This window comes from Leuresthes tenuis, unplaced genomic scaffold (assembly GCF_036924035.1).
Source record: "Leuresthes tenuis unplaced genomic scaffold, fLeuTen1.0.hap1 SCAF_22, whole genome shotgun sequence".
NCBI classification, from domain to species: domain Eukaryota; kingdom Metazoa; phylum Chordata; class Actinopteri; order Atheriniformes; family Atherinopsidae; genus Leuresthes; species Leuresthes tenuis.
The window spans coordinates 2,392,956-2,420,312 of NW_027325376.1; the positions used below are offsets into that span (position 1 = coordinate 2,392,956).

General features: G+C 41.5%; 3 protein-coding genes across 4 annotated transcripts; 2 read left to right on the top strand and 1 right to left on the bottom strand.

Annotated features, from left to right (window-relative positions):
- Window positions 1–323: 323 nt before the first annotated feature.
- fga (fibrinogen alpha chain) lies at window positions 324–7,541 on the top strand. Of its 2 annotated transcripts, none has more exons than XM_072376790.1 (8): window positions 324–506; window positions 841–942; window positions 2,121–2,304; window positions 2,803–2,948; window positions 3,243–3,341; window positions 3,981–4,133; window positions 5,248–5,926; window positions 6,599–7,541. In XM_072376790.1, the coding sequence occupies exons 1-8, from the start codon at window positions 456–458 to the stop codon at window positions 7,288–7,290; spliced, it is 2,106 nt and encodes a 701-aa protein (XP_072232891.1). In that variant the 5' UTR covers window positions 324–455; the 3' UTR covers window positions 7,291–7,541. The 2 variants fall into 2 exon arrangements, with proteins under 2 accessions (XP_072232891.1, XP_072232892.1); XM_072376791.1 differs by having other exon boundaries at window positions 847–942.
- Window positions 7,542–9,719: 2,178 nt separating this feature from the next.
- On the top strand, window positions 9,720–15,321 carry LOC140281907 (fibrinogen alpha chain). Its single transcript, XM_072376418.1, has 4 exons — window positions 9,720–10,612; window positions 12,313–12,496; window positions 12,585–12,730; window positions 14,651–15,321. Exons 1-4 carry the CDS (start codon window positions 10,505–10,507, stop codon window positions 14,984–14,986), a joined length of 774 nt encoding a protein of 257 aa, XP_072232519.1. The 5' UTR covers window positions 9,720–10,504; the 3' UTR covers window positions 14,987–15,321.
- A 2,104-nt stretch (window positions 15,322–17,425) lies between these two features.
- Window positions 17,426–27,147, bottom strand: fgb (fibrinogen beta chain). The gene is made up of 13 exons (XM_072375802.1): window positions 27,011–27,147; window positions 26,333–26,359; window positions 26,143–26,249; window positions 25,543–25,645; window positions 23,389–23,457; window positions 23,181–23,295; window positions 22,726–22,832; window positions 22,506–22,620; window positions 21,137–21,256; window positions 20,928–21,050; window positions 20,737–20,831; window positions 19,342–19,532; window positions 17,426–18,002 (listed from the first exon to the last, which is right to left on the bottom strand). The coding sequence occupies exons 1-13, from the start codon at window positions 27,089–27,091 to the stop codon at window positions 17,771–17,773; spliced, it is 1,485 nt and encodes a 494-aa protein (XP_072231903.1). The 5' UTR covers window positions 27,092–27,147; the 3' UTR covers window positions 17,426–17,770.
- Between the last annotated feature and the right edge of the window lie 210 nt (window positions 27,148–27,357).

A 27,357-nucleotide genomic window follows, 5' to 3' on the forward strand; every position in this document is an offset into this window, starting at 1 on the left:
AAGTCGTTCAAATCTTAAAACAAGCAGCAATAAGTCTAATAAATGATTAAGTTCATGTAAAAACCAGAAGAAATAAACAAACATGTAAGAATTTGTTCAGAATCGTTGTTTTTCTTTAGCTTGTCCCTCTCTTATTGATTCATTTGAGTCACTACTGCCTCATAATAATTGTTCCTGACAGAGATTTGTCATTATTTGCTTTAGGAGATCACAAACCGTCGAATGCCAGTAAATCCTGCAGCAACTGCTGTGATACGGCAGCATGTTTGAGTTCACCGTGTGTGCACTTTATCACAGAAAAGACACACACAGTTCAACAAACAGCAGGAGTTGTTGCTCAACTCTGATCTGACCTGACAGACGTTTCCCGGTGAGTCACACTGAAGCAGGAGGCTTCAAAAGCACCCAACAGCAGCCCGAGTGAAGCAGAGACAACAAGAAGAAGAAGAAGAACGATGAAGTGGTTTGGTGTACTCATCTGTCTGGTTCCTGTGGCCTTCGCACAGGTGAGTTCGCTTTCTTAAAGAATCATACACAGCTGTAGTCCTGGATTATGTGTCTAAATGTATGAGAGCAATAAGCTAAAGAGAGAACACGAGTTATTCAGTTAAATGCATCAAGTATTGATCATTAATTCAGTCCAAATACTATTTATTACTAATCTGTGAAGGAAACTGTTGCCGTAATCCATAAAACTGAGTTTTATCAATCATCTCAATGTAAATGCAACAACTTAACGGTGAAGAAGTTATACTTAACATTTAAATTCTATCGTTTCTCTGCTGGATTCGTCCCCCAAACTGACCAAGTGAAATGATTTTCTTGTCTGTCGTTGCCGAGGTGCAGATAGACCCCAGAGGAGCTCGTCCGGTGGAGCAAGGCACCAGATCCGATAAATGTGCAACTCAGAGGGAGTGGCCTTTCTGCATAGACGATGACTGGGTACTTCTTCTTCACTTCTACACTTTACCCTGTTTCTCCAACTAATCAAATGAAAAAAATAGATGGTGGTTTTGAAATGATAGGCCTCATCCAAGAGCATTTCAACAGTTGAGGATTAGAACTATCCACCACCTGTGTTTGAGGATGAGAGGCTATTTTAACATTTTGACCAAAGCTAACTTAAATGTTACATAAACCAAATGTGTAACTGAGATCCTGACTTTGAGGTTGTCACCTCAACAAGTAAAGTACATGAACTGGAAGCTTTTACTAATTTACTGCCTCACTTTTAGCATTACCAGACACAAATATTTCTGGATCACAACGAAGCCTTTTACACATTTAAAGACTCACAAGTCAGCCGCTTTAGCTAGTTTTATCTGCTAGCATCTTATCCGCTGGTAACAAACTGCTAAGAGTTGCTTGGCCAAGACAGCACTCTCAAATTTGCTCCCAAGGTGTTAGAAAACACACTTTTATGGCTATTTTAGTGACTCAATATCTCTAAAAGCCACCAAATTTCACTGTAACTCTATAGCATTTTGGTCACTACATGATATGTTAGCTTCTTTCTACATGTGCACCTATGAACACGGTTAGCAAACACGCTATCTTGGATTATGTTGGCTGGAACTAACTCTCACTAAAAAGCACGAAAGTCAGCCTAAACTTTTGATTGTGACTCTTATTCCCACAAAGAAAGGACTCTGACATGTTTCTTTTCATCAAATTAATCCTAAATTAACACTTTTGATTGTAAGCTAGTTAGCTTGATTCATCAACTAGCTTAATTTGCTTTGAAGATACTTCAGCTCACATTTGATGAAGATAATCAATAAACAGTTAATTTATTGTTAGTTGTGAGCAAGTAAATGATATTTATATGTGATTTGATAAACGTTTTCAGACACTCAATGGATCCTTTTACCTTTCAATGCCGATGCAACGCAAACACAGCATCAACATTTTCAAGACTCAGGAAAATATAGATAAACATAAAGTGAAGATTTAATCTTTTGAACTGTTTTCATTCACTGTTTATGTTTTTTACAGTCTGAGAAATAAAAGGAGAATACTGTAAATTTTCCAGAAATCATTCAAGTTAAGCAAAGTCTGGGTTTAATAATCGATGAGTCATAATTCTGCCTTCTAATTTAATCTGTTTCTTCTTCTGTCAGGGCTCTAAATGTCCGTCGGGCTGCAGGATCCAGGGTCTGATGGACAAAAACGACCACGAACTGCTGAAAAAGATCGAGAAGATCCGTAACCTGCTGGATCAGAACAGGGCAAAACATCGCTCTGCCGATCAGGTGTCCAAACAGACCTACAGCTACCTGAAGGAGAAGCTCACCGTCGATGCTGGTCAGTGTTTATTCACTGAAACTGAAATAACGTCCAAAAATCTGGTTTCCTCACATTATTTCTATTTCAACATCATTTATCATAATTTTGACCTTATTTATTTTATTATCTATCTGTTACTGAAACATTTATTTATTTCAAACTCTTTCCACTGTTCTCAGAAGCTGTTCCATACTTTTATTAGAGCAAAATAAATGACTGTCATCAGTAAATAAAGTGAACTTCAACATCTTAGACATGTTTTATATGCCATTTATGTGCAGTATAAACAGTTTGGGGCCCAGCATGGAACCCTGTGGTTCCCCACAGGTAACCTGCAGTAAATAACAGTCAGCATTATTTATCTGAACACACTGATATCTGATGAAAATAACCATTTATCCAAGAATGTGCTATCCCTCTGATACCATATATCTCTTTAAATCAGGTTATTTAAAGGGAGAGTCCTCAGGTACGCCACTAATTTAGAGAAAGATTGACACAAACTTCTTCCACCAGGTCATGGCAACAACTACTACGACTTAGCCCAGAGTCTGCGTCAGAGGATCTTAGACATGAAGGTCAAGATTGACAGACAGCTGAGGGTCCTGTCTGCCCTGAAGGATCGGGTCAAAGACCAGGTCACTGAGATGCAAAGGCTGGAGGTACGGAGAGCCAACAGGGACAAAAACACAGATATACCTCTTTGCATTCACACAGTAAACCTTAAAACTGTTTTCTGAGTGACCCTCAAAGACAAACAAAACAACCACAGAGACAGAAGCTTTTCTTTTACCCTTAAACTACAATTTAGCTTTATTTGAATTCCTGTCAGATCTTAGCTCTTATAGATCACATTTTATTGTGCATGTTAAACATTATAAACAGTACTGTAGCCTAGTTTATCTTCTTATTTACTTAAGGAATAATTTTCTTCAACTGTTTGTCTCCCCCGTCAGGTTGATATCGACATTAAGCTCCGGTCCTGCAAAGGATCCTGCGCTGGTTACACCGAGTACCAGGTGGACCACGAAAGCTACGTGACCCTGGATAAACAGGTGAGGCCTCAGTTCTTCAATCCAGCTGTGTTTGCTTTGTCGGACATAAACATGTGAATCAGAGTTATCTTGTTTTGCCTGGTTTCTACAGTTCAAAGATTAATGCTCAAAGGCCAGTTTAAGTTCCAGTTTGATTTCTAGACCTTTTTGAGAAAATACCCTAAAATTGTTTGCAGTTTTACTGTTTTCACGACCAAAAGAAGAAACTTAGAACCATTAAGAAAGTTAAGTCACTTGTATGGCTTAAAATACAAATTAATTCCTTTAAAAAAAGAAGAAAAAAAAATAAGTCACTTAATTTAAGGAGGAGAAATTTGTTAGATATGTGCCAGCAGAGTTGTTTTTAGTTTAGTGATAATTTATTTATGTCAAACCACTACTTTAAAACTGTCAATTCCCGTTCTACTGTACTCAGAAGCTGTTCCAAACCTTTATTAAAGCAATATAAATGATCATAATCAGTAAATAAAAGGATCATTAACATGTTAGACACGTTACATGTGTCTTTTATGTGCAGTATAAACAACTCGGGGCCCAGTATGGAACCTTGTGGTACTCCGTAGGTTCTCAGGCTTTCTCGATCACAGATGGATCTCTCTTATTTCTGTTAGTGTTGAGTGTCTCCTGTCCGTCCCTCAGGTGCAGCAGCTGGACTCTCAGTCAGTACAGAACATCGAATCAGTGGGAACGCTCTACGTCATGAAGAGCAGGCCACTGAAAAACGTGGTCGTGGACAGCATCTACAAATCCAAGGATGTGGCGGCACAGCGGAAAGAAGACATGTTCCCTGAGGTGAAAGATGTTTCTTTTTAAACATTTTTTAATTTCTCATGTGAATCATAAACTGATGTCTATATATGCAGCAGCAGAACATGCTTTAAACATTCTGGGAATTACGTTGTACCAGCACAATAAGTTAAAACTGTTTCCTTATTCAGGACCTAAGATATGTTAGCATTCGTATGGCTTTAGTCACAGGGGTAGCAAATGTTTTAAAATTTGTGTAAAATCCACTGAAAATACAAGGTCCCTTGCCCAATGTTGGCTCACAGATACTTAGCCATAGTTAGTGACATGTTGACCCTTTAAGCATCAAGGAAGCATCAGAGATAAAGGAAAACTGTAAATGGGTAAAAATATTCAGGGTGACCGAAAGTTTTTAAAGGTAGTAAATCTAATCACCTAATTTGCATGTGATGACATCACTGGTGACATCATTGCATGGTGGTGCCTGCTATTTTACAACTTCTACTGAACTTCTGATGGATTCATGAACAAACTATGAACAAAGCTGTTCCAAGTTATGATCTTTTTTCATGTTTTTTGTCATTTTATCCACATAAAAACAACAGAAAATCCGTAAAAGGCTCATCAAAGTGTCATGCATTTACTTCCCAGTTTTAACTCGTCTCATGTTAATATGTAGCGCTCATGCAGGTCTTGTTCCTCTGTCGGTTTCATCCTCCTGTACTAAATTACTGACTGTCAGTTATTGCTTTCAACGAACTGAATTCTGCATGAGTGAATGATATATTAAATGCTATATTAGATGCTTTATTAAAGACAGATAAGAATAAAGTTTCGAATTAGCAAACAACAAGCTAGGTTAGCTTGTTAGAGCTAACCAAAAAGTATGTGATTGTTGCTATTTTGTTTGCAAGATTACAAAGAAAACAACCAGCTGACTTTAATGAAACTTAATAGGAAGTTTGAGCATGTATTTGCAATTTTGAAATACAACAATGGTCTTAGTGGAGATCCTATCATGGCTTCCCTTGGTATCTGAAAGCAGAGGTATCGCATTACTCTGTTTGAGAGTGAAACTTAATTTCCTCACAACCAAACCAAAGAACAAACCCCAGCACAACCATGTTATCTCACTCTACATTTTTTTCTTCTCCTCCAGGTAAATACAGTCCAACTGGTCCTGGAGGAGGAAGGTTCCAGCTCATCCCCAGGAACCATCTCCAAGGTCCCAGGTACTTCCTACTCTATGTCTGGATCCTCACCTTCTTCTTCATCCGCTTCTTCATCCGCCTCTTCGTCCGTCTCTTCATCCTCAACCTCATCGAAATCCATCACTGAACACACAGGACGTGGCGATGGGGATTTATTCGGAGGGTTTGGAGGGTTTGGAGGGTTTGACAGTCTAAGCCAACCAAGTACAAGTACAAGTCACGTATCATCCCAAACTGTCAGATGCACTAAGAAAATCAGGACGACGGTGGTTCACACAAAGGATGGACCAGTGGAAAAGGTGGAGGAGGTGATTGATGGAGGACCTGAGTGTCAGGCGATGACGGATGCTAGTAAGGGAGGGATGAGCTCCTTGTTCCCCAGCCTCAGCCATACATTATCCTCCTCCTCCTCCTCCTCCTCATCTTCCAAGTCGTTTCATTCTGGGGGCACGAAAGGAAGCCTCTTGGGAGATTTCAAATCTGGGCCCATGCAACCATTTGGTGCTGAAGTTGGGTTCGATCTCGGAGCGTTCATGACCGACAACGCAGAGGATGACCTTCCTGATTTCCACGCCCGGAGTGTGAAGAGCACGCGTGTCGACCGGCAGGCCGATTTTGTGGGAAAAGGTACCAAAACATCAGATCTGGAGTAAAATCTGCAAAGCCAGGAGGAGAACGACAGCTAGATAGCATGTGTTAGCATCAGCTAGCTTGCCAGCTAGCCTTATGTACCAAAACAAGAAGTGAACACAATATCCTTAAATCTTTGCTGCTAGAGTTTATAGATTTCTACATCCAGTGTAATGAATAAGAACAACAGTTTACTGAAGTATTTTGGCTCACTGTTTAACCAAAGAAAATAAATGGAAACTAAAGTTTTGAACTTATTACATTTAAAAAGTCAGATGTAAGATTTGATAAAAGCAGCTGTTTGTGTGAGATCGGTGTAATTTTCTTGTGTTCTAATACATTCAATAAAGCTATATTTCTCGGTCACATTCCCTGAACTATGACATTCTTGATAAGCTTGACAACCAAACTGCGATTTTCCGATTTTAAGAATAAAACCATGACATTTTACACGTAAATTCCTCTCAAACATCACCCAGCATGCTCTCGCTACGGGCCTGTTTGCAACAACAGATGTGTCATCTAATCTTGCAGTCTGGTGAAAATGGGTTTGACTCTGGGGAAGTTATTGGTATTTTCTTTAGCCGGAGGCGATGTTTTTAGCCTTTTTTTAACCAGTCGACAGGAAGCCGGCCCACGCTAACTCGCGGTGTGCCCCTCTGTTTGCAGATTGTGTCGAAGCCTTCCAGAAGCACCAGAAAGGGGAAACAAACGGCCTGTTTGAGATCAAACCCGTCGGCGCTATCTCCCCATCGATAGTGGTTTACTGCCAGCAGGAGGGGTTAATGGGCGGGTGGTTGTTAGTCCAGCAAAGGGAGAGCGGCGTGCGCGGTTTCAACCGCACCTGGGCTGAATACCGCGAAGGGTTTGGCTCGGTCGATGCTCAGGGCAAGGGGGAGTTTTGGCTGGGCAACCAGAACCTCCACCTGTTGACGAATCAGGGTGAGACCCTGCTGAAGGTCGAGCTGGAGGATTGGGAAGGGGGCGTGGGCACTGCTGAGTACGTGGTGAGGGTGGGAACGGAGGAGGAGGGGTACCCGCTGCACGTGTCTGGCTATACCGGGGACGCCGGTGACGCTCTGACGATGCCGAAATCCGTGAGGGCGCCTGACTTGTCCCACAACGGTATGAAATTCAGCACCTTCGACAAAGACAACGATAAGTGGGAGGAGAACTGTGCAGAGGTGTACGGGGGCGGCTGGTGGTACCACAGCTGCCAGGCTGCTAACCCAAATGGGATTTATCACAAAGGCGCAAACACGCCGTATGGGGTGGAGAATGGAGTCGTGTGGGTGACCTACAAACCAGCCAGTTACAGCCTGAAAACTGTCCGTATGTTCATCCGACCGGCTGCTTTCTGACAGGCAGGGCATAGATACATGTGAGGTGGACCCTTGCAGATTATTTGGAAGATGTTTGGAAGTCTAAATGATGTTAAAACCGTGTATTTTTGCTGATAATTATATTTCTGTCAACACGCTGTGCAAATGGCATTGACCTGTTTGTTAGCTTTGCCAGTCCAATGTTCTTTCAGTGACCCGATGTTCTCCCTGTTGCTCAACTCTGTACCGAACTGAACTCTGCTCCATCAATAAAACCCGTGTTCACTTCAGCTGCTGTGGTTCCTCATTTCACACAAGATGACCTTTTCCACTGTAAGATTGTTTATAAAACACCAATCTAATATTTACCCAATTTTTAAAAGTTGATTGGCTTTTTAACATTGAAAAAGTACAAATAATGTAAACTATTTGTGCTTCTTTTTACTTAAATGGGAAAGTAGTTTGATAAATGCACCAGCAAAAGTTTTAATACACTCTTATGTGGAAAGTTCACCTTATTTATTGCCTGTATTCAGAATTACTTGAATTATTTAATTTATATCATTGTTTTATCATCTTATTTCTTATTGTGCAGCTCTTAGACACCTGAATAACTGAATACAATCTCCTAACTAACCAAATGTAACTGAACAGATTAGACTATTTAATCCAGTAGCTACTTTAATTTGTGGCTTTAATGTGGCTGAAGGGAAGTCGTCTGCCAATCGGAAGGTTGGTGGTTCGATCCCCGGCTTCCCTGGACCACATGTTAAAGTGTCTTTTGTTCAATATGTGTAATAAATATAGAAAACAAACTGTGCAGCCTGTAACTCTGTATAAGAGCTGCTGTATGAGTCTGTGTGAATGAATGTAGCTGATAGTTTAAGTGCTATATAACTACAGCACTTTTACCATATTAGATCACATCATCAGCCCTCCACCACCGTGCTTGACAGCTGGTATGAGGTGTTTGTGCTGATATGCTGTGTTTGGTTTCCTCCAAACGTGCTGCTGTGCATTAGGACCAAACATCTCCACTTTGCTCTGGTCTGTCCAAAGGACATTGTTCCAGAAGTCTTGAGCTTTGTTCAGATGCAGCTTTGCAAACCTGAGCTGTGCTGCCATGTTCTTTTTAGAGAGAAGAGGCTTTCTCCTGCAGCCCTTCCAAACAAGCCATCCTTGTTCAGTCTTTTTCTAACTGTGCTGTCATGACCTTTAACCTTTAGCATGCTAACTGAGGCCTGGAGAGTCTGAGATGTAGCTCTGGGCTTTTTCACCTTGGGGTGACCTTTAACCTTTAACATGCTAACTGAGGCCTGTAGAGTCTGAGATGTAGCTCTGGGCTTTTTCACCTTGAGGTGACCTTTAACCTTTAGCATGCTAACTGAGGCCTGTAGAGTCTGAGATGTAGCTCTGGGCTTTTTCACCTTGGGGTGACCTTTAACCTTTAACATGCTAACTGAGGCCTGTAGAGTCTGAGATGTAGCTCTGGGCTTTTTCACCTTGGGGTGACCTTTAACCTTTAACATGCTAACTGAGGCCTGTAGAGTCTGAGATGTAGCTCTGGGCTTCTTCACCTTGGGGTGACCTTTGACCTTTAACATGCTAACTGAGGCCTGTAGAGTCTGAGATGTAGCTCTGGGTTTTTTCACCTTGGGGTGACCTTTAACCTTTAACATGCTAACTGAGGCCTGTAGAGTCTGAGATGTAGCTCTGGGCTTTTTCACCTTGGGGTGACCTTTAACCTTTAACATGCTAACTGAGGCCTGTAGAGTCTGAGATGTAGCTCTGGGCTTCTTCACCTTGGGGTGACCTTTAACCTTTAACATGCTAACTGAGGCCTGTAGAGTCTGAGATGTAGCTCTGGGCTTCTTCACCTTGGGGTGACCTTTAACCTTTAACATGCTAACTGAGGCCTGTAGAGTCTGAGATGTAGCTCTGGGCTTCTTCACCTTGGGGTGACCTTTAACCTTTAACATGCTAACTGAGGCCTGTAGAGTCTGAGATGTAGCTCTGGGCTTCTTCACCTTGGGGTGACCTTGCTGGGACGTCCACTCCTGGGAATATTGACAGCTGTCCTGAATGTTTTCCACTTGTGAATAATCTTTCTCTCTGTAGAATGATGGACTCCAGATAGTCTGGAAATGGCCTTATAACCCTTCCCAGACTAATGGGCAGCAGCAGCTGCTTCTCTAAGATCATTGCTGATGTATTTCCTCCTTGGCATCGTGTTAAAACACACCTGAAATGCTGCCCTCTTAACTCCTGTGGGAGCAGTCAGGTTATTCTGGTGAATAATGATGGTGTAATATGTTGTGTTTGCCTAATTTTAAGACCTGGATATTAACGGCTTTTAAAGTTAACTTAATGGTTGATAAACAGACATCAGAGGAGCAGAAAACGCCACGATTGGTCTCTGAAAATGTGTTTCTGGAAAGAAAGAAGAAGAAAGAGTTAACTTTTTCTTCTTCTTTCTTTAGGGGTGATAGCTCGTCATCCCCTCTTCTTCCCTTACCAATCAATTGATTGATCAGCAGCTCCTGGCTGCAACTTAACCTCTTAGTTCCTGTGGAAGCAGTGAGGGTTCACTTAGTTTTTGTTGTTAACGACACAGTGTAATAAGTCACGTTCATCTGTATTTACCATAATTCTAGTTTCTATGTTCTGAGGGGAAAAACATTAGAATATAAAGAGACTTTACTTTGTTTTTCAATGGACTTGAAGCAACTTTTGCTTATTTTAAAGAATCAATATGTCTGCTTATGAAATACCATCAAATTGATAACAATAATCAATGTTTTCTTTCATAATTCTTTTCACAACAACGATTCACTGAAAGAGTTCTTCCTTTGCACACCTTCCAACTCTTTCATGAAATTTGTCCCAACAAACCAATCCCAATATAAACCAACAAACCAATCCCAATATAAACCAACAAACCAATCCCAATATAAACCAACAAACCAATCCCTTAGTGTCCATGGCTGAGGTAACACAGAGAAATTAAGAGCAACACAAAAAAACATCCAAAGGTTTTCTGAAGCCACCAGAGAAACATGTCGAAATGCTTTCAAAGCTTTTTCCACCCCCACAATTCACAAGAATTGGGCAAAAGCAAACATGATGTTCGATGGTCCAAAAGTCAGTCGAATGACACAAAATAAACAAAGGAAGAACATGTACTTGTTTTGTTTGAATTGGAGCTCAGTTCGAGGTGAACTGACTCCATCCCCTTGTTTTCTCTGCAGTGTGCATGAGGCTCCAACAGCAGAAGCAAGATGGCCGACACTTTCCAAGTCGCACCCAGACACACATGTGCTCGGCAAAGTCACATGTGCCTCTCTGCTCAGATGATGATTGGGTAAGAGCAACAACTTCATACAGAAGAGCATTCATAAGCAGTTTTTGATTTAATTACAACACAACAGTGTCAGGATGGGATTCCGCTAACTCAGCTGGAACGAAAGTAAAACTTAATGCTTAAGTGTGGAGCTTCATGGGGGGAAACAAGTGTTTAAACAGTCGAAGTTAATTCACCTCCAACAGAGTAAAGAATCAAAGCTGAAGTGTCAAGTCCTGAAAAACAAAGATTCAAGATGCAGCCCTCAGTTCTTCCTGTTTCTGTAATCTTTAAAGTGTCCTGATCAACAGTTCTGCAGCTTTCTGATGCTCCTTCACAGTTTTCTTTGGACATTTTCTGCTTTTTCACTCATTTTCAGTCCTTGTACCTGAACATTTTCAGTGTTTTTTCTTTGTTCAGCCACTTAACTCTGAGCTATGAAGCATTCAGGCAGAAAAAAGGCTCCTAACTCAAGGGATGAACCAGTGTTGTGTCGACACAGAACAGACAACTTAGCAAAGAAGCCATTTAAACTGGATCTTTAGACACTTTGTTACCAGCAGCCTGTCACAGAGACACATCATTTGTTCCCATTTCTTTAGCTGCATCTATGAAAAACAGCAAAGAAAACACAGTTTGACAGACAGAAAATAGGATTTCTGCAGCAACAAGGTGATTCCCAAAGAGCTATTAGCTGAAAACCTGGCATATCTCAGCATGGTGTGCAGATTTTAGATTATATACTGAATTTACATTCTGGTTTCAATAAATCACTGCACCTATTTTCCTTTTTACAGCAATACATATAGATCTGAGGGGTAGTTTAAGACCTTTTGCACACTACTGCACAGTAAGAACAGCTCAGCCTCAGTCTAATAAAACGCAGTCATACATGTACCACCATATTTTTTAGATGCTACTCCACATCTATATGTGACTCAGTGTTATATACCCATTTCGAAAAGTCACTACAGACATAGCATGTATACAAAGTTCAGGCAATAAGGCCTTAATCATAGCTGCCACTGAGACAGTGGCCTGTCAGGGCTCTAAGGAAGGAGGCCTGAAAGAGAAAGGAAATAGAATATTTTGTTCATCATCTTAATGGGTCATTATAGCATAAGTAAGATGGTTTTTTAACAATGAATCATACAAAACCATTCTAGTAGAGCCACAGAAATAAAGAACTCAAAGTTAACATATTATATCCATTTGAAAAACTCTCCCCCAGCCGCCATTTCTCCACGGCGCCCAAAGCGGAGTCGTAAAAATGGATCCAGTGTCCAACTGTCCACATGTTCCCTTTCTGCTTCATGTGAATAAACCACATTGTTTTTGCTTTGGCTGATTGGCCAGCAATGGGCGTCTAACCCCATAAAGTAAACCCAGGAGTCCAGTTCATATGAAACTGCTATGAAACCCATGGACGGTAATAGGCCCCACAGACACCTTTTTAATGGAGCAAACTCCAGCCATTACTTGATTTATTCAAACACTTGTTTCGTGTTCTTAGGTCTCTGAGGGAGAATAGAAATTCGAATTCAATAGAAAAGCAATTTTTGCTCGAGTCTGATGTGAAAATAAAACAAAAAAACCCAACAATCTAACATTTGAGCTGCTTTTAAGACCAAAAAGGATGCTGATGTTATTTAAAACAAGTTGGTAAAATGTAACCAACCTCTAAGAAAACTCATTTTCAGCTCTCATATCATTCTCCAAAGGTCTCTAAATGCCCATCGGGCTGCAGACTGCAGGGTTTGATCTCACAGATGGAGAGTGACGTGGAAAGAAAACTGCGGACATTGTGCAAAACAGCAAAGAAATACGAAGATGCGGCCGAGAAATCCATGTCGGCGATGACGAGCGTCTACAACTCCAACCGGAGGGTCATCGTTAACAGATACAGTTAAGACTCGGTGAAGATGCGTGGATTGGGTTTTCTGGGTGAAAAAGGCGAAATGTTGGGTTAATTAGGCTGTATTTTTGCATTTAGTGTCAGAGCTGAAGTTTGTGGAGCGTGCAGACGGACTCGCCGGGAACCTGACGGCGCTACGGAAACGATCAGCCACTCTGGCGCAAAAACTAAAGGAGCTGAACCGCAGAGTGCAGAAACAGATGGAGGAGCTGTATCGAACGGAGGTGAGACAAATGTCTCATGCAGTACTGTATTTACATGATGACACATCTGCTGTTTAGCTGCACTGCGCTTTATACTCAGAATATTATCTGTTCATCTGGGAGCAGACACAGTAATTTACCTCAAACCCATCTCCAGTTTGGGTTCCTAAAGGCTTTAGTTTGAGAAAAAGCTTGATGTATTTGTGTTCATTTGGCAGCATTAACTCCTTTTTCAGAATATAAGAAGAATTTATTTATTTATGGTCCTTAACTATTCTTAAATCGAAGTAAAAACTATTTCAGATAAACAACACGCAACATATTTTGAACAAAACCTAAGACAAAATGCTGAAGCAGGGTATGACAAAAGAAGAAGAGAATAATTAGCAGCCAGGTCTGCAGCATTCAGACGATGCCAAGGAGGAAAGACACCAGCAATGATCTCAGAGAAGCAGCTGCTGCTGCCCATCAGTCTGGGAAGGGTTATAAGGCCATTTCCAAACTATCTGGAGTCCATCATTCTACAGAGAGAAAGATTATTCACAAGTGGAAAACATTCAGGACAGCTGTCAATCTTCCCAGGAGTGGACGTCCCAGCAAGTTCACCCCAAGGTGAAGAAGCCCAGAGCTACATCTCAGACTCTACAGGCCTCAGTTAGCATGTTAAAGGTTAAAGGTCACCCCAAGGTGAAAAAGCCCAGAGCTACATCTCAGACTCTACAGGCCTCAGTTAGCATGTTAAAGGTTAAAGGTCACCCCAAGGTGAAGAAGCCCAGAGCTACATCTCAGACTCTACAGGCCTCAGTTAGCATGTTAAAGGTTAAAGGTCACCCCAAGGTGAAGAAGCCCAAAGCTACATCTCAGACTCTACAGGCCTCAGTTAGCATGTTAAAGGTCAAAGGTCACCCCAAGGTGAAGAAGCCCAGAGCTACATCTCAGACTCTACAGGCCTCAGTTAGCATGTTAAAGGTTAAAGGTCACCCCAAGGTGAAAAAGCCCAGAGCTACATCTCAGACTCTACAGGCCTCAGTTAGCATGTTAAAGGTTAAAGGTCACCCCAAGGTGAAAAAGCCCAGAGCTACATCTCAGACTCTACAGGCCTCAGTTAGCATGTTAAAGGTCAAAGGTCATGACAGCACAGTTAGAAAAAGACTGAACAAGGATGGCTTGTTTGGAAGGGCTGCAGGAGAAAGCCTCTTCTCTCTAAAAAGAACATGGCAGCACAGCTTAGGTTTGCAAAGCTGCATCTGAACAAAGCTCAAGACTTCTGGAAGAATGTCCTTTGGACAGACCAGAGCAAAGTGGAGATGTTTGGTCCTAATGCAGAGCAGCACGTTTGGAGGAAACCAAACACAGCAGATCAGCACAAACACCTCATACCAGCTGTCAAGCACGGTGGTGGAGGGCTGATGATCTGGGCTGGTTCTGCAGCCACAGGACCTGGGCACCTTGCAGTCATTGAGTCCACCATGAACTCCTCTGGATACCAAAGTATTCTAGAGTCAAATGTGAGGCCATCTGTCCCACAGCTAAAGCTGGGCTGAAACTGGCTCATCAACAGGACAAAGATCCCAAACACAGCAGCAGATCTACAGCAGAATGTGGGAAAAAGAAGAGAATCAAGGTGTTGCAATGGTCCAGTCTGAGTCCAGACCTCAGCCTGACTGAAATGCTGTGGTGGGACCTTAAGAGAGCTGTGCAGAAACCAATGCTGCATCCCTGTTGTTGGCCAATTAAGATCCTTCTGATCACTATGGCAGTCAGCCAATTGCATAATTACATTCAGCCTTGAACTCATCTTGATCTGATGCCATATTTTCCTTAGTTTTTGTAATGTTCCAAATGTTTAACTAAGTATGGATCCATTAAATGTTGGGTGAATGGGGGCAAACAAAGATGAGAATCTGTCACAGAATCCAAACTCACTGGTGCTTTTTCCAGGTGGACATAGACATGAAGCTGCGAGCCTGTGGTGGTTCTTGCCGTTCGGTGCTACCATTCGGCACCGATCATCGCAGCTACCAGGCGCTTAAAACTGAGTTGGACTTCATGGACAAAACTCGCAAACAGAAAAGCAAGACCCCCACACCTCTAATGGACATTCCACGGATCGAGCTTCAACCTGTGGACTCTGGTTTGGTGCCATCTGCAGACTATAAGGCGATTCCGACAATCCAGAGAGAGCTGCTGACCCAGTTTGAGGACATCGGACAGAGTCAGTTCGTGATGTACGAGTCTGCAGATGTGAATTTTCTCAATGAAGTAGAGTTTGAGTGATGAGCTCTTACTCAGCGTGGGCAAAGGAAGCACTTTGTAAACTAGCGAAAGGACCAATTCTAATAAATTAGAGGGTTTTATTCCAGTTTTTATTGATCATGGTTGCAGTTTAGAGCAATGAACAGTGGGCCAGATTCTTCCTCTTTGTTTAATATGGTGCCAACTGCTCAAGTTTTACAGTTGAGTAAATGAACCGATTTAATAAACACATCTTTGGTATGTATGCAGGAGCATATTTAGACTGAATATCAGACTGTACATATTCATGTTGTTCATGTTAGTGGCTTGTAAATGTTTTGTTTCCTTATAATCTTGAAATAAAATGGATATTTCAACCCTTTAAGAAAACCCTAGATTCTGAACACGAGATTTAAAAAAGGAATAGTTTTAAAATAGTTTGCAATTAAGGAATACCGTAAAGTGGAGGAACATTGTGTGTGATCCAAAGTTCACGAAGGCCGCTAAGTTAAGCATCTAATATGCATGCGATGACATCACTGATGACATCACTGATGACATCACTGATGACAACAGGTGGCAGAGAGTCTGGTAAGATGAGCCAATGGGAAAGTTGACCTGCAAATGGGGCACTTTTTGGAATCAGCCATAATTTCTGCTGGACTATATAAGGGAGAAGTACACCGGGGAAGGCTTCAACATGTGGTGTGGAGGGGTTGTGAGTGACGTGGTGGAGTTAGGACGCAGATATTTAAGGAAAACTTGATTTATTTAACAAAAAGAACAAAAAGTGCGGCTGAACCGGATCTAAACTGTGGAATAAACAAAACTATGCTAAGGCTGTGGCTGTGGAAACAAAAAAACAAGAGGCAAAACCTCACCAGACAAACCTGAAACCATGAACGCCCGTGGCATCAACGAAGATGGGGACTTTGTAATTAACCTGGAAACTAAATACTGTGGTGAGGTGATTGGAGATGGGGTGCAGCTGTGAACAAAAACAGGTGACATGGATGAACCTAATGACTGGCAAGAGTGACTGGGGGAAAACATGGCAAAACATGGGAAAACATGGGAAAACATGGCAAAACATGGCAAAACATGGGAAAACATGGCAAAACATGGCAAAACATGGCAAAAACTAAACCAGGGAAGTCAAACTCCGGTCCTCCAGGGCCGCTGTCCTGCAGGTTTTAGATGTTTCCCTGCTCCAACGCACCTGATTCAGATTAAATGAACCTCTTCAAAAGATTGTTACATTCTGCACAAACCAGCGAATGAGGCATTGATCTGAATCAGGTGTGTTGGAGCAGGGAAACATCTAAAACCTGCAGGACAGCGGCCCTCGAGGACCGGAGTTTGACATCCTTGGACTAAACAGAAACCTGAAAACAAAGCTATGATCAGGACAGGAAAATTAAAAGCACAAAACATGACATGTTGATTTGCCAATGCTAAACATTAGAATATGTTAGGCTGAATTGGACAACCCCAGCTCCTAAAAACTCGGGATGCTCTGTGAAATGTTGATAAAAACAAAATGCATTCTTTAAATACAGAAAATGTTGAAAGCGCTGTCCACCACTTCAGATTTGGCTTTTGTCTATTACGCCAGTGGTTTTTCTTTAATCCAACACTTAACTGAATTATAGGAGTTTACAGAATACATCAGCAGCTGGTTACCAGCTGTTCTCAAAGGAATCCTTAACATCCCGTGAGTGGGTGAACAGTCTGAACACAGCCAAAGTCTTTGAGGATTTATACCAATTTATACTAATTTTGCATCCAATTTTAGCAATGCTAACACAGAATGGTGGAAGATGGGTCATAGGGCCACTGCAGCTAACCCAACAGAGGAGACTGAACCTTTTCTTTTCTTTTCAATGAAGAGGGGGCAGCTTTGGAAACTTGTTTTAACTGGAAATGAGCCAAAGGAATTGCACTGGACTGGTAGTTTCAAGGGGGAAACTTGTGAATTTAATTCATGCTGATATGATAAAACATCGGGCTGCACGGCGGTGTGGTGGTCAGCACCGTCGCCTCACAGCAAGAGAGTTCCAGGTTCAAATCCCAGCTGGTTCTTTCTGTGTGGAGTCTGCATGTTCTCCCCGGGTTCTCTGGCTTCCTAACTGGCTTAACTGGCTTCCTCCCACCGTCCAAAAACATGCATGTTACTCTAAATGTGACTCTAAAATTGTCCTTAGCAGTGGTTGTTTGTCTCTATGTGGCCCTGTGATGGACTGGCCATCTGTCCAGGATGCACCCTGGGATTGGCTCCAGCCCCCCCGCGACCTGACCGATGGATTGACGGTATAGAAAATGGATGGATGATAAAACATAGTTCTGAGACCTTCTCAGGTTAGCACAGCTTCACTTCCAATAACCCTAAGCCTTTTGCTCATTTTGTCTGAAGGTATCTGACTTGAAAACCCATTTTTTCAGATCAGGACTAAAGATAATAAGTAACAAGACCCAACAGAGTACGTTCCTCAATGTGTTTATTGAGTAGCAGAGGACAGTTTCATCAACTCGTCCTGGTACAATGAAGTCGTCACACATAGCAGGGAAAGACACATCTCAACACATTTACTCACAACTGATCAAGTTTTCATCTCTAATGAATCTTTTTTTGAGTAAAAATGCTGCATGTAAGGATGTTTATTAGTTCCTTTCATTTTTTTATCCATACATTGTGTTAGTTGAGCGTAAATCTGCGAATTTATCAACAAACTAAACCTTTTTTTTCTCCTGTAAAACCATTATCCTCAAATCCGTCTGAGAGCACTTAGTCCTGTTTGTGCTGCTTGTGTTGACGCTTCATCCTGATTATCTGGAGGCGAAGTAAGGCCTGATCTTCATGCTGATGGCCTTGAGCGAATACCAGCTGCCTTTCCAGTTCATCCACACCACGCCATCATCTGTGCCGTGCTTTGCCATTTTTGACGTGTAGGCTCCACCCATGTAATATCGTCCATTAGGATTGGCTGAGTGGCAGCGATTGTACCACCAACCGCCTCCATCTTCCCTGGAGCACTGCTTGGAGGGATCGCCGGGGTTCCTAATGGATGCAAACATGGACAGGAAAGTGTGAAAGTCTGACTTCAGTAGAAGATCATTAGTGATATTTAAGTTTAAGGCATAAAGCACTGGTTTAATCACACTGACTGCGATATTATTGTGATTATTGTGAGATCATCTTAGCTACAATTGGTCCAGTTTTAGACCCTAATTCAGTTGCATAATTCGAGTCTTGCACATCTCCAGTTCAGTGTATCAGCTTTTGCATGATGAACATCTCAGTGGCCATAGAAACCGTTTAAAAACAAAAGCAAAGATTAGACTTATAGCTTTAATTTTCAGTTTTCACTTATGCAGCCATGATAAAGAAGTCTGAACCTGACGTCGTAAGACCATAACGGGTGAGTTTTTATCAAAAAATTAAAGGTCAAGGGAGTTAGAAACTGCTTTAATATTTAACAGCATAACTGAGAAGCTTAGACAAATTAATTGGAAATACTCAAGTATGGTTCAAGGGCCTTAAAATAGCTCAGTTCCACTACTAATTATTAGCATGGTCTTAACTTTCTTTGAAGGTTCTGTTTCCAACTTTTTTCCAAGGAAAATCATCAAAGACCCAATCTATACCAGTCGGTAATAGTTTTCCCTTCTAAACAAGAGATCCTGAATTTGCATCCCAAATAAACTCCAGCATTTAAGTCACAGCCTGGCTTTTAGCACTTTTTACCCCATCACAGGTGCAAATACTGATGCTTTGTCACTGTGAGGTCACTGGGCTTGAGGAGGGACCAGGAAATGTAAATTATTTATACAGCCCTTTACAACAATCCATTTCGGTGTACCAAAGTCTAATAAATAAAGAAAAGAATAAGTACAAAACAATAAAATAACAGTAAACTCAATAAAATACAGCAAAATTGAATAAGATAATATAAAAGAGTCACCATACTACTGGGTATTAAAAGCCATCTGAAATAAGTATGATTTTAGCCCTGATTTAAAGAGGCCCAGGTCAGAAATAAGATGCATCTCGGGGGGGGGGCTTATTTCAGAGCCTGGGGGCAGCAGCAGAAAAGGCTCAGTCACCCCAGGGCTTGTATTTGGACCTGGACACTTCCAGTAAAAGTTGATTAGTTGACCTCAGAGCTCTCAGGAAGAAGCTTGAAACGACTCATTCAGAAGAAACGATTTATCCCTTATTTAATCATAATGATAAATTAAGGCTGTTGTGTTATACTAATATTGGTAATGAGGCATGTATGTATAATTAAATTATCAAACAAAAGGAAAGAAAAAGTGAAACCTTTCTATCCAGGAGGATTATTCTGATAAAATTATTCATCTAAACACTTTCAGTGGAGGCCCTTTGGGGCACCTACCAGGCATCGTTGTCTCTGTCATACGTGCTGAACATCATGCCGTTGTGAATGGTCATGGTGCGGTTTTCTCCAAAGAGCTCCAGGGATCCCTCCAGGAAACAGTTACCGGCGTTACCAGAGTAACCATCAACGGCGAGGACATAGCTGGACGTCTCCGACTGGATGGTGAACTGGCGGTACTGGGCATGGACCTGAAAATGAAAAGAAAGTTGTAATTAACTGCAATAGTATTTCAGGATGAAGTCCTCTTCAGAGACTTCTTAGTTGTTTATGTTTATATTCATGTATTTATCAGACGCTTTTATCCAAAGCGACTTACAAATGAAGATATAACAGCTTTATAAAAAGCTAACAATAAGCTACATAGAAGGAACCCAGGAGTCCGACTCTGTCAGAGGGGACAGAGTAGAGATAGGGTGCAGGCATAGAAGGAAGTGCAGAAAGATAAAGTGCAGAGATAGAGGGGGGAGGGAAGTACAAGGTAAGTGCTGGGATAGGAGATGCTCTCTGAAGAGCTGGGTTTTCAGGAGCTTCTTGAAGATAGACAGGGACGCCCCTGTTCTGGTAGCGCTCGGTAGGTCATTCCACCATCGTGGGACGACACATGAACAGAGTTTGGATTGTCTTAGGCGTGGTGTAGGAGCTGCTAGACGACAATCCTGGGACCAACGGAGGGACCCAGTTGGGACAGAAGCCTTTGCAAGAGCATCCAAGTAGATGGAGCCGTTCCATTAAGCTCTTTGTAGCTAACATCAGGGACTTGGATCTGATGCAGGCGGCTAAGGGCAGCCAGAGGAGCTCAATGAACAGAGGGGGGACGTGTTCTTTTAGGCTGATCCAAGACCAGACGCACCGCCGCGTTCTGGACCATCTGCAGAGGTTTCACAGGCTGGAGACCAGTTAGGAAACCAGATAGGAAACCAGTTAGGAGAGCAGTTAGGAAACCAGTTAGGAGACCAGTTAGGAAACCAGTTAGGAGACCAGTTAGGAGACCAGTTAGGAGAGCAGTTAGGAGAGCAGTTAGGAAACCAGTTAGGAGACCAGTTAGGAAACCAGTTAGGAGACCAGTTAGGAGACCAGTTAGGAGACCAGTTAGGAAACCAGTTAGGAGACCAGTTAGGAAACCAGTTAGGAAACCAGTTAGGAGACCAGTTAGGAGACCAGTTAGGAGAGCAGTTAGGAGACCAGTTAGGAGACCAGTTAGGAGACCAGTTAGGAGAGCAGTTAGGAGACCAGTTAGGAGACCAGTTAGGAGAGCGTTGCAGTAGTTAAGGTGGGAGATGACCATGGCCTGCACCGGGAGTTGGGGGGCATGTTGGGCATAACCAACAGTCTAACACTCAAAGATGACAAATAAGTCCTAATTTGCTATAGTTAGAAACCTCAACACCTCACCTTGGCTCCTGTCCAGTCCTGCATCTCAATGAGAACCTCAGTTGGTCCCACCTTGGTCAGCTGACTGATGCGGTCATTGCCCAACCAGTACTCTCCTGGCACATGATGAGGAAGAAGAAAGTTGTGTTAGTCGCCCCCAGCTGATGGGAATAACGGTGGAATATGGACGTCTCATCAGTTTAATGTCTTACCAGGAATCTCACAGTGATCCTTGCTAGCTTTAAAGGCGATGTTGCCGAAGCCGCGGCGATATTCGTCCCAACGTCGGCCGAAGTCGACGCTGCCATCAAGCCTGCTCTGGATGAGAAGCCATCCTGGAGGTGGAATAGAAGCAAGTGAAGTCCAGAGTGACGCTACTGAAGAATTGGTTAAAGTTACTGTGCAGGTGGCGTTATCGTACCTCCATTCTGGGTGGTCTGATCACAGAAGACCTTGTATGGAGGGTAGAAAGTATCGGGCTTGATCAGGTACATCTGGGAGTCTTTTCCTCCACGACGGAAGATGTCCTCACAGTCCTTACCTGCCAGAGTTAACCAATAAAATACATTCAGAAAAACTAATGCCAGTTGTTGTGTGTAGTTTGTTGCCCAATGAGCTTTACCATTTCTATTCTCTGGGGTTAATGTTTTCAGGCTGTTTTTCATGCTGTTTTCATGCTGTTTTCATGCTGTTTTTCAGGGTGTTTTTCATGGTGTTTTCATGCTGTTTTCATGCTGTTTTTCATGCTGTTTTCATGCTGTTTTTCATGCTGTTTTTCAGGCAGTTTTCAGGCTGTCTTCAGGCTGTTTTCAGGCTGTTTTCATGCTGTTTTCATGCTATTTTCATGCTGTTTTTCAGGCTGTTTTTCAGGCTGTTTTCATGCTGTTTTCAGGCTGTTTTCATGCTGTTTTATACTGTTTTTCATGCTGTTTTCATGCTGTTTTTCAGGCTGTTTTTCATGCTGTTTTCATGCTGTTTTCATGCTGTTTTTCAGGGTGTTTTTCAGGGTGTTTTCATGCTATTTTCATGCTGTTTTTCAGGCTGTTTTCAGGCAGTTTTCAGGCTGTTTTCAGGCTGTTTTCATGCTATTTTCATGCTGTTTTTCAGGCTGTTTTTCATGCTGTTTTCATGCTGTTTTCATGCTGTTTTCATGCTGTTTTCAGGCTGTTTTTCAGGCTGTTTTTCAGGGTGTTTTTCATGGTGTTTTCATGCTGTTTTCATGCTGTTTTTCAGGCTGTTTTCAGGCAGTTTTCAGGCTGTTTTCAGGCTGTTTTCATGCTATTTTCATGCTGTTTTTCAGGCTGTTTTTCATGCTGTTTTCATGCTGTTTCCATGCTGTTTTCAGGCTGTTTTCAGGCTGTTTTTATACTGTTTTTCATACTGTTTTCATGCTGTTTTCATGCTGTTTTCAGGCTGTTCTCAGGCTGTTCTCAGGCTGTTTTCACCCAATCCTTAAAAACAATACGATTTTCCTGATCCTCACTGCTTTTCTTTAGCACCAACATGAGGTCAGCGTGTCCTTGAGGATTCATCCTCTCTCATCACCCCCATTTATGGATCCCATTGCTGTTCCCCAGAGGTTAGACCTCACAGCTCTGAAAAAACTTTTGTTTGTCCGAATCATTCTGGAGTTTTCTAATTTTAATCCTCAACTTTCCAAATCTACATTTTGAAGTATTCTTGGGTAAGATACTGAAACCTCGGCTACACTTCAGTTTCTGCTGCCTGATTGAAATGTAAGTAATCCAAACTCTTCCTGTAACGTTGGGAATCGCCCGGCCTTAGCTTACCTGACACCACTGGTATGGGACACTTGGTTGTACATGGCTCCTTGCACTCATCTTTCTGGGCCTGGACGGCCTTTTCCAGCTTCTGGATTTTCAACCGGATGTCGTCCAGAACCCCCTGCAGCAATGACACCATATATGTTCAATTAGGTGCAGCCCTTTTTCTTTTATATGCATACACAGCAAACCGCCCATATGTAATTTTGCGATAGCCCCAATTTACCTGCAGCACTCTGATGTTGGAGGGGAAAACGGAGTCCACCGTCTCCTTGATGAAGACGTGTTGCTCCTCCACTTGATCTGTGTACTGACTAATAACTCTGCTGTTGTCTGAGGACATCAGGAAATAGAAAACAGGTAAGATGAGAGGTTTGGAGTCTTTTTTTTAAAGAAGATTCAGAAGAAAAACTGTCGAAACGACCGAAAAAATGTAATTTTAGCTGTTAAAATTGTTGTATTGTTCATTTTAACATAAAAACTGAACAAAAAGAAGATATTTTATTAAATCTTTGGACACATTAATGGATAATGATTAATCTTGGCTCATATAAAGACATGTGTATCCTCTAAAAGGGCCCTTCTGAAGGCTCTGATGCTAATTAAATCAGTTTCTCTTAAGTAAAGCCTACATAGTATTTTCTTAAGTTCACTTTGGAGTATCGAAGATGTGTTTCTCACCAGTAAAGAGTCTCTGTCTCTCCCTCAGAGAGTCAGAGATGCCGTTGACGTAGTTGTAGATGTTGTTGGAGGACTGGGACAGTTCATCAATCTGAGGCCTGAGTTCATTTATGATCTGAGAGCAAAAACACATTTAATAATCTCTCATTTTTCATGACATTTTTAAGCGATTTCTCAGGCTGAGTTGTTGTCAATAGTCTAGATTTACCGTCTTGACGTTCTTCGACTGCTTCTGCAGCGCAGTCTTCAGTTCGCAGCCAGTGGGACACAAAACACCCTGATGGACAAGAAAAATGTCGGAAGAATTGATTTTTATGGCAACTAAACAAAGCCCGTCCTTTCTTCTTCTGATTTAATAACTTCTAAAGAGTAGAGAATACTTCCAGCCTAAGTTCACTGTGCACGAGCTGCTCAGGTGTAAAACCATCCCCACGTTGCTCAGATACAGAATGAAAACCAGCTGCTGGGAATAAAACTGGCCTTTGTTGTTTTTATGGGTTTAAATCAAGGTTTGATTCAGAAAACATGGACAAAAAAAGATGTGAGGAACTGTTAAATGAGTTATTCCTTAAAAATACAAATCTATAAACATGGGTGTATAAATGTTGATGCCGAATTCAGGGTTTTAGATAGATTTTTCATCCAATAATAGGCTTTTTTCTTTTAGCATAACTGCTTCAGACTGGTGGATGTTACCTAATCAGGCCACCAGGCCTGACCAATCAGAGCAGACTGAGCTTTACGGGAGGGAGTTTTTACAGGAAACTTGAATATATGAGTAAAAAGCAACATGTTAGTCGCTTTTTAGCAACTTTAAACGGCTAACACAGCAAAACAAAGATGTGAGGAACTGTTAAATGAGTTATTCCTTAAAAATACAAATCTATAAACATGGGTGTATAAATGTTGATGCCGAATTCAGGGTTTTAGATAGATTTTTCATCCAATAATAGGCTTTTTTCTTTTAGCATAACTGCTTCAGACTGGTGGATGTTACCTAATCAGGCCTCCAGGCCTGACCAATCAGAGCAGACTGAGCTTTATGGGAGGGAGTTTTTACAGGAAACTTGAATATATGAGTAAAAAGCAACATGTTAGTCACTTTTTAGCAACTTTAAACGGCTAACACAGCAAAACAAAAAGATGTGAGTAACTGTTAAATGAGTTATTCCTTAAAAATACAAATCTATAGACGTGGGTGTATAAATGTTGATGCCGAATTCAGGGTTTTAGATAGATTTTTCATCCAATAATAGGCTTTTTTCTTTTAGCATGACTGCTTCAGACTGGTGGATGTTACCTAATCAGGCCACCAGGCCTGACCAATCAGAGCAGACTGAGCTTTATGGGAGGGAGTTTTTACAGGAAACTTGAATATATGAGTAAAAAGCAACATGTTAGTCGCTTTTTAGCAACTTTAAACGGCTAACATGGCAAAAAAAAAAAAATGTGAGGAACTGTTAAATGAGTTATTCCTTAAAAATACAAATCTATAAACATGGGTGTATAAATGTTGATGCCGAATTCAGGGTTTTAGATAGATTTTTCATCCAATAATAGGCTTTTTTCTTTTAGCATAACTGCTTCAGACTGGTGGACGTTACCTAATCAGGCCACCAGGCCTGACCAATCAGAGCAGACTGAGCTTTATGGGAGGGAGTTTTTACAGGAAACTTGAATATATGAGTAAAAAGCAACACGTTAGTCGCTTTTTAGCAACTTTAAACGGCTAACACAGCAAAAAAAAAGATGTGAGGAACTGTTAAATGAGTTATTCCTTAAAAATACAAATCTATAGACGTGGGTGTATAAATGTTGATGCTGAATTCAGGGTTTTAGATAGATTTTTCATCCAATAATAGGCTTTTTTCTTTTAGCATGACTGCTTCAGACTGGTGGATGTTACCTAATCAGGCCACCAGGCCTGACCAATCAGAGCAGACTGAGCTTTATGGGAGGGAGTTTTTACAGGAAACTTGAATATATGAGAAAAAAGCAACATGTTAGTCGCTTTTTAGCAACTTTAAACGGCTAACATGGCAAAAAAAAGATGTGAGGAACTGTTAAATGAGTTATTCCTTAAAAATACAAATCTATAAACATGGGTGTATAAATGTTGATGCTGAATTCAGGGTTTTAGATAGATTTTTCATCCAATAATAGGCTTTTTTCTTTTAGCATGACTGCTTCAGACTGGTGGATGTTACCTAATCAGGCCACCAGGCCTGACCAATCAGAGCAGACTAAGCTTTATAGGAGGGAGTTTTTACAGGAAACTTGAATATATGAGTAAAAAGCAACATGTTAGTCGCTTTTTATCAACTTTAAACGGCTAACACAGCAAAGAAAAGTGTCTTCTTACCATCTCATCTGAGGCGTGAGTGCATCCTCCAGCCTCAGGCTGCTGCACCTTCTCCTGCCCCCGATGACCTCCGACAGGGGCGGTAGTGGGACGGCCGCCATATCTGAACAACAAGGGGGGGGGACACACAGCACTCGTTTTAGCTGGACTTTGGTTTGACTCGGTCAAAATGAGTTTAAACTGGTTTAAAAGCAGATTAATAAATAGCGTGTTTTTTATGGTGAATTTCCAGGATTTGGATTGGACGTCTGCAATATCTCACAAACAACTTTTGATTGTTTTTGGTGGTGAAAAGCTCAAGTTTAAACGCATCCAAATATTCCCACTTTTCAGCAAAATAACCTCTTAGATGTCAGAACAACTTATATTTACTTAAGCTTTCTATTTAATGAGACTACAGCTCAACAATTTATGATTTTTGATCAAGAATTGCCAGTTAAACTTCACAAAAACATACTTATGAGCCGTCAGATTCAGACACAGCTAACAAAGTCACATTTTGATGGTTTATTCTGTACGTTACTTGATTCTTACGTCACTCATACACAATAAGGACGGCTGCGTCGTATTAACGTGACGTTTTCCACCACGTGGTCGTACCTGCTGACTCCGCCGATGGGAGGGGGGGAATATCTGTTTCTACTGTACGTTTCTCTGCCTCTCGATAGTGGCCGATGACCACGCGCGTCTACAGCCGTTCCTCCGCCCTGAGAGTCAAGATGAGAACAGATTATTGAACGTTACACGCTTAATGAAGCCAATCAGGTTGCGCAGATTGGTTTTTACGTACCGTTGCGTTCTTCCCTGGTGAGGTGTCCTGAGGAAGATAAGAAAGAATAAAGCTTTTCTAAATGCTGTTTAAATCTTACTGTTGTCCATTAGTAAGAAATGTGTTAAATGGTGAAGAATATATTATTAAAGCGCATTTAAGGTGGATGCATATGGCGCATTTGGCCAAATCCTGATGAAAATCAAAGTGAAACATCAAGTCATTCTCAAGAGTTCCCCGATAATTAGATTTATTTGTCATTATTAGAATAGGTGTGGATTCCTTAAAAATAACATCATGATTCAATTGTGAATTTTATTATGAAAACATCTGGAATTTCCCACCGAAGTTTTTACTTAAATTCATCCATTTCCAATCAGTTTGATTCATTCATTCATAAATATTTTCCAGGTAATTTCAGTTTTACTTCCAGTACCTTTGGTTTTAGTGCTGATTGATTTAATAATTTGATAAATGTTGTTTAAAAAAACTTCAGACTCAAACCAGACTTCTCATGTTTTAAAGTTAAATAGAAAAAAAGTGAATAAATCAGCTCAAAGGTCGGAACTTTTTACACTTAATTTGACTTTTTTACGAACAACTTAGTGATGCAATTTGGTGCCAATTTTCTACAGATTCAGATGTTTTTCTCCTGAATATTGAGCCCAGCATGACTGAAATGTTCGGTAACATACTCACAGTATCATAGTCGTCATACTCAAAAATACCCTGCGCCCAGGTGACGTGCACGCACAGATAGAGCAGCAGCAGCGTCTTCATCGTCCTCTGTCAGCGGTGTTAGTTTCTCAAACTGTGTGTCCCTTTTCTGTTGCTGAAACCTGATCCGATCGAGTATTTATCCTCTCAATCCCTTTCATTGATCTGCTGGAGTTGGTCAATAACTGCAGGGACAGTTTACCCAACCTGAGTCAGAGTTGTGCTCGCTCGCGCTCGTCAGGGAACAAAAGGGCAAAAGGCCTGAGTCAGGATGTGCCGAAACAGATGCGTAATTATCAGCCTGAAATAAACATGTGTGGTGAAATCGA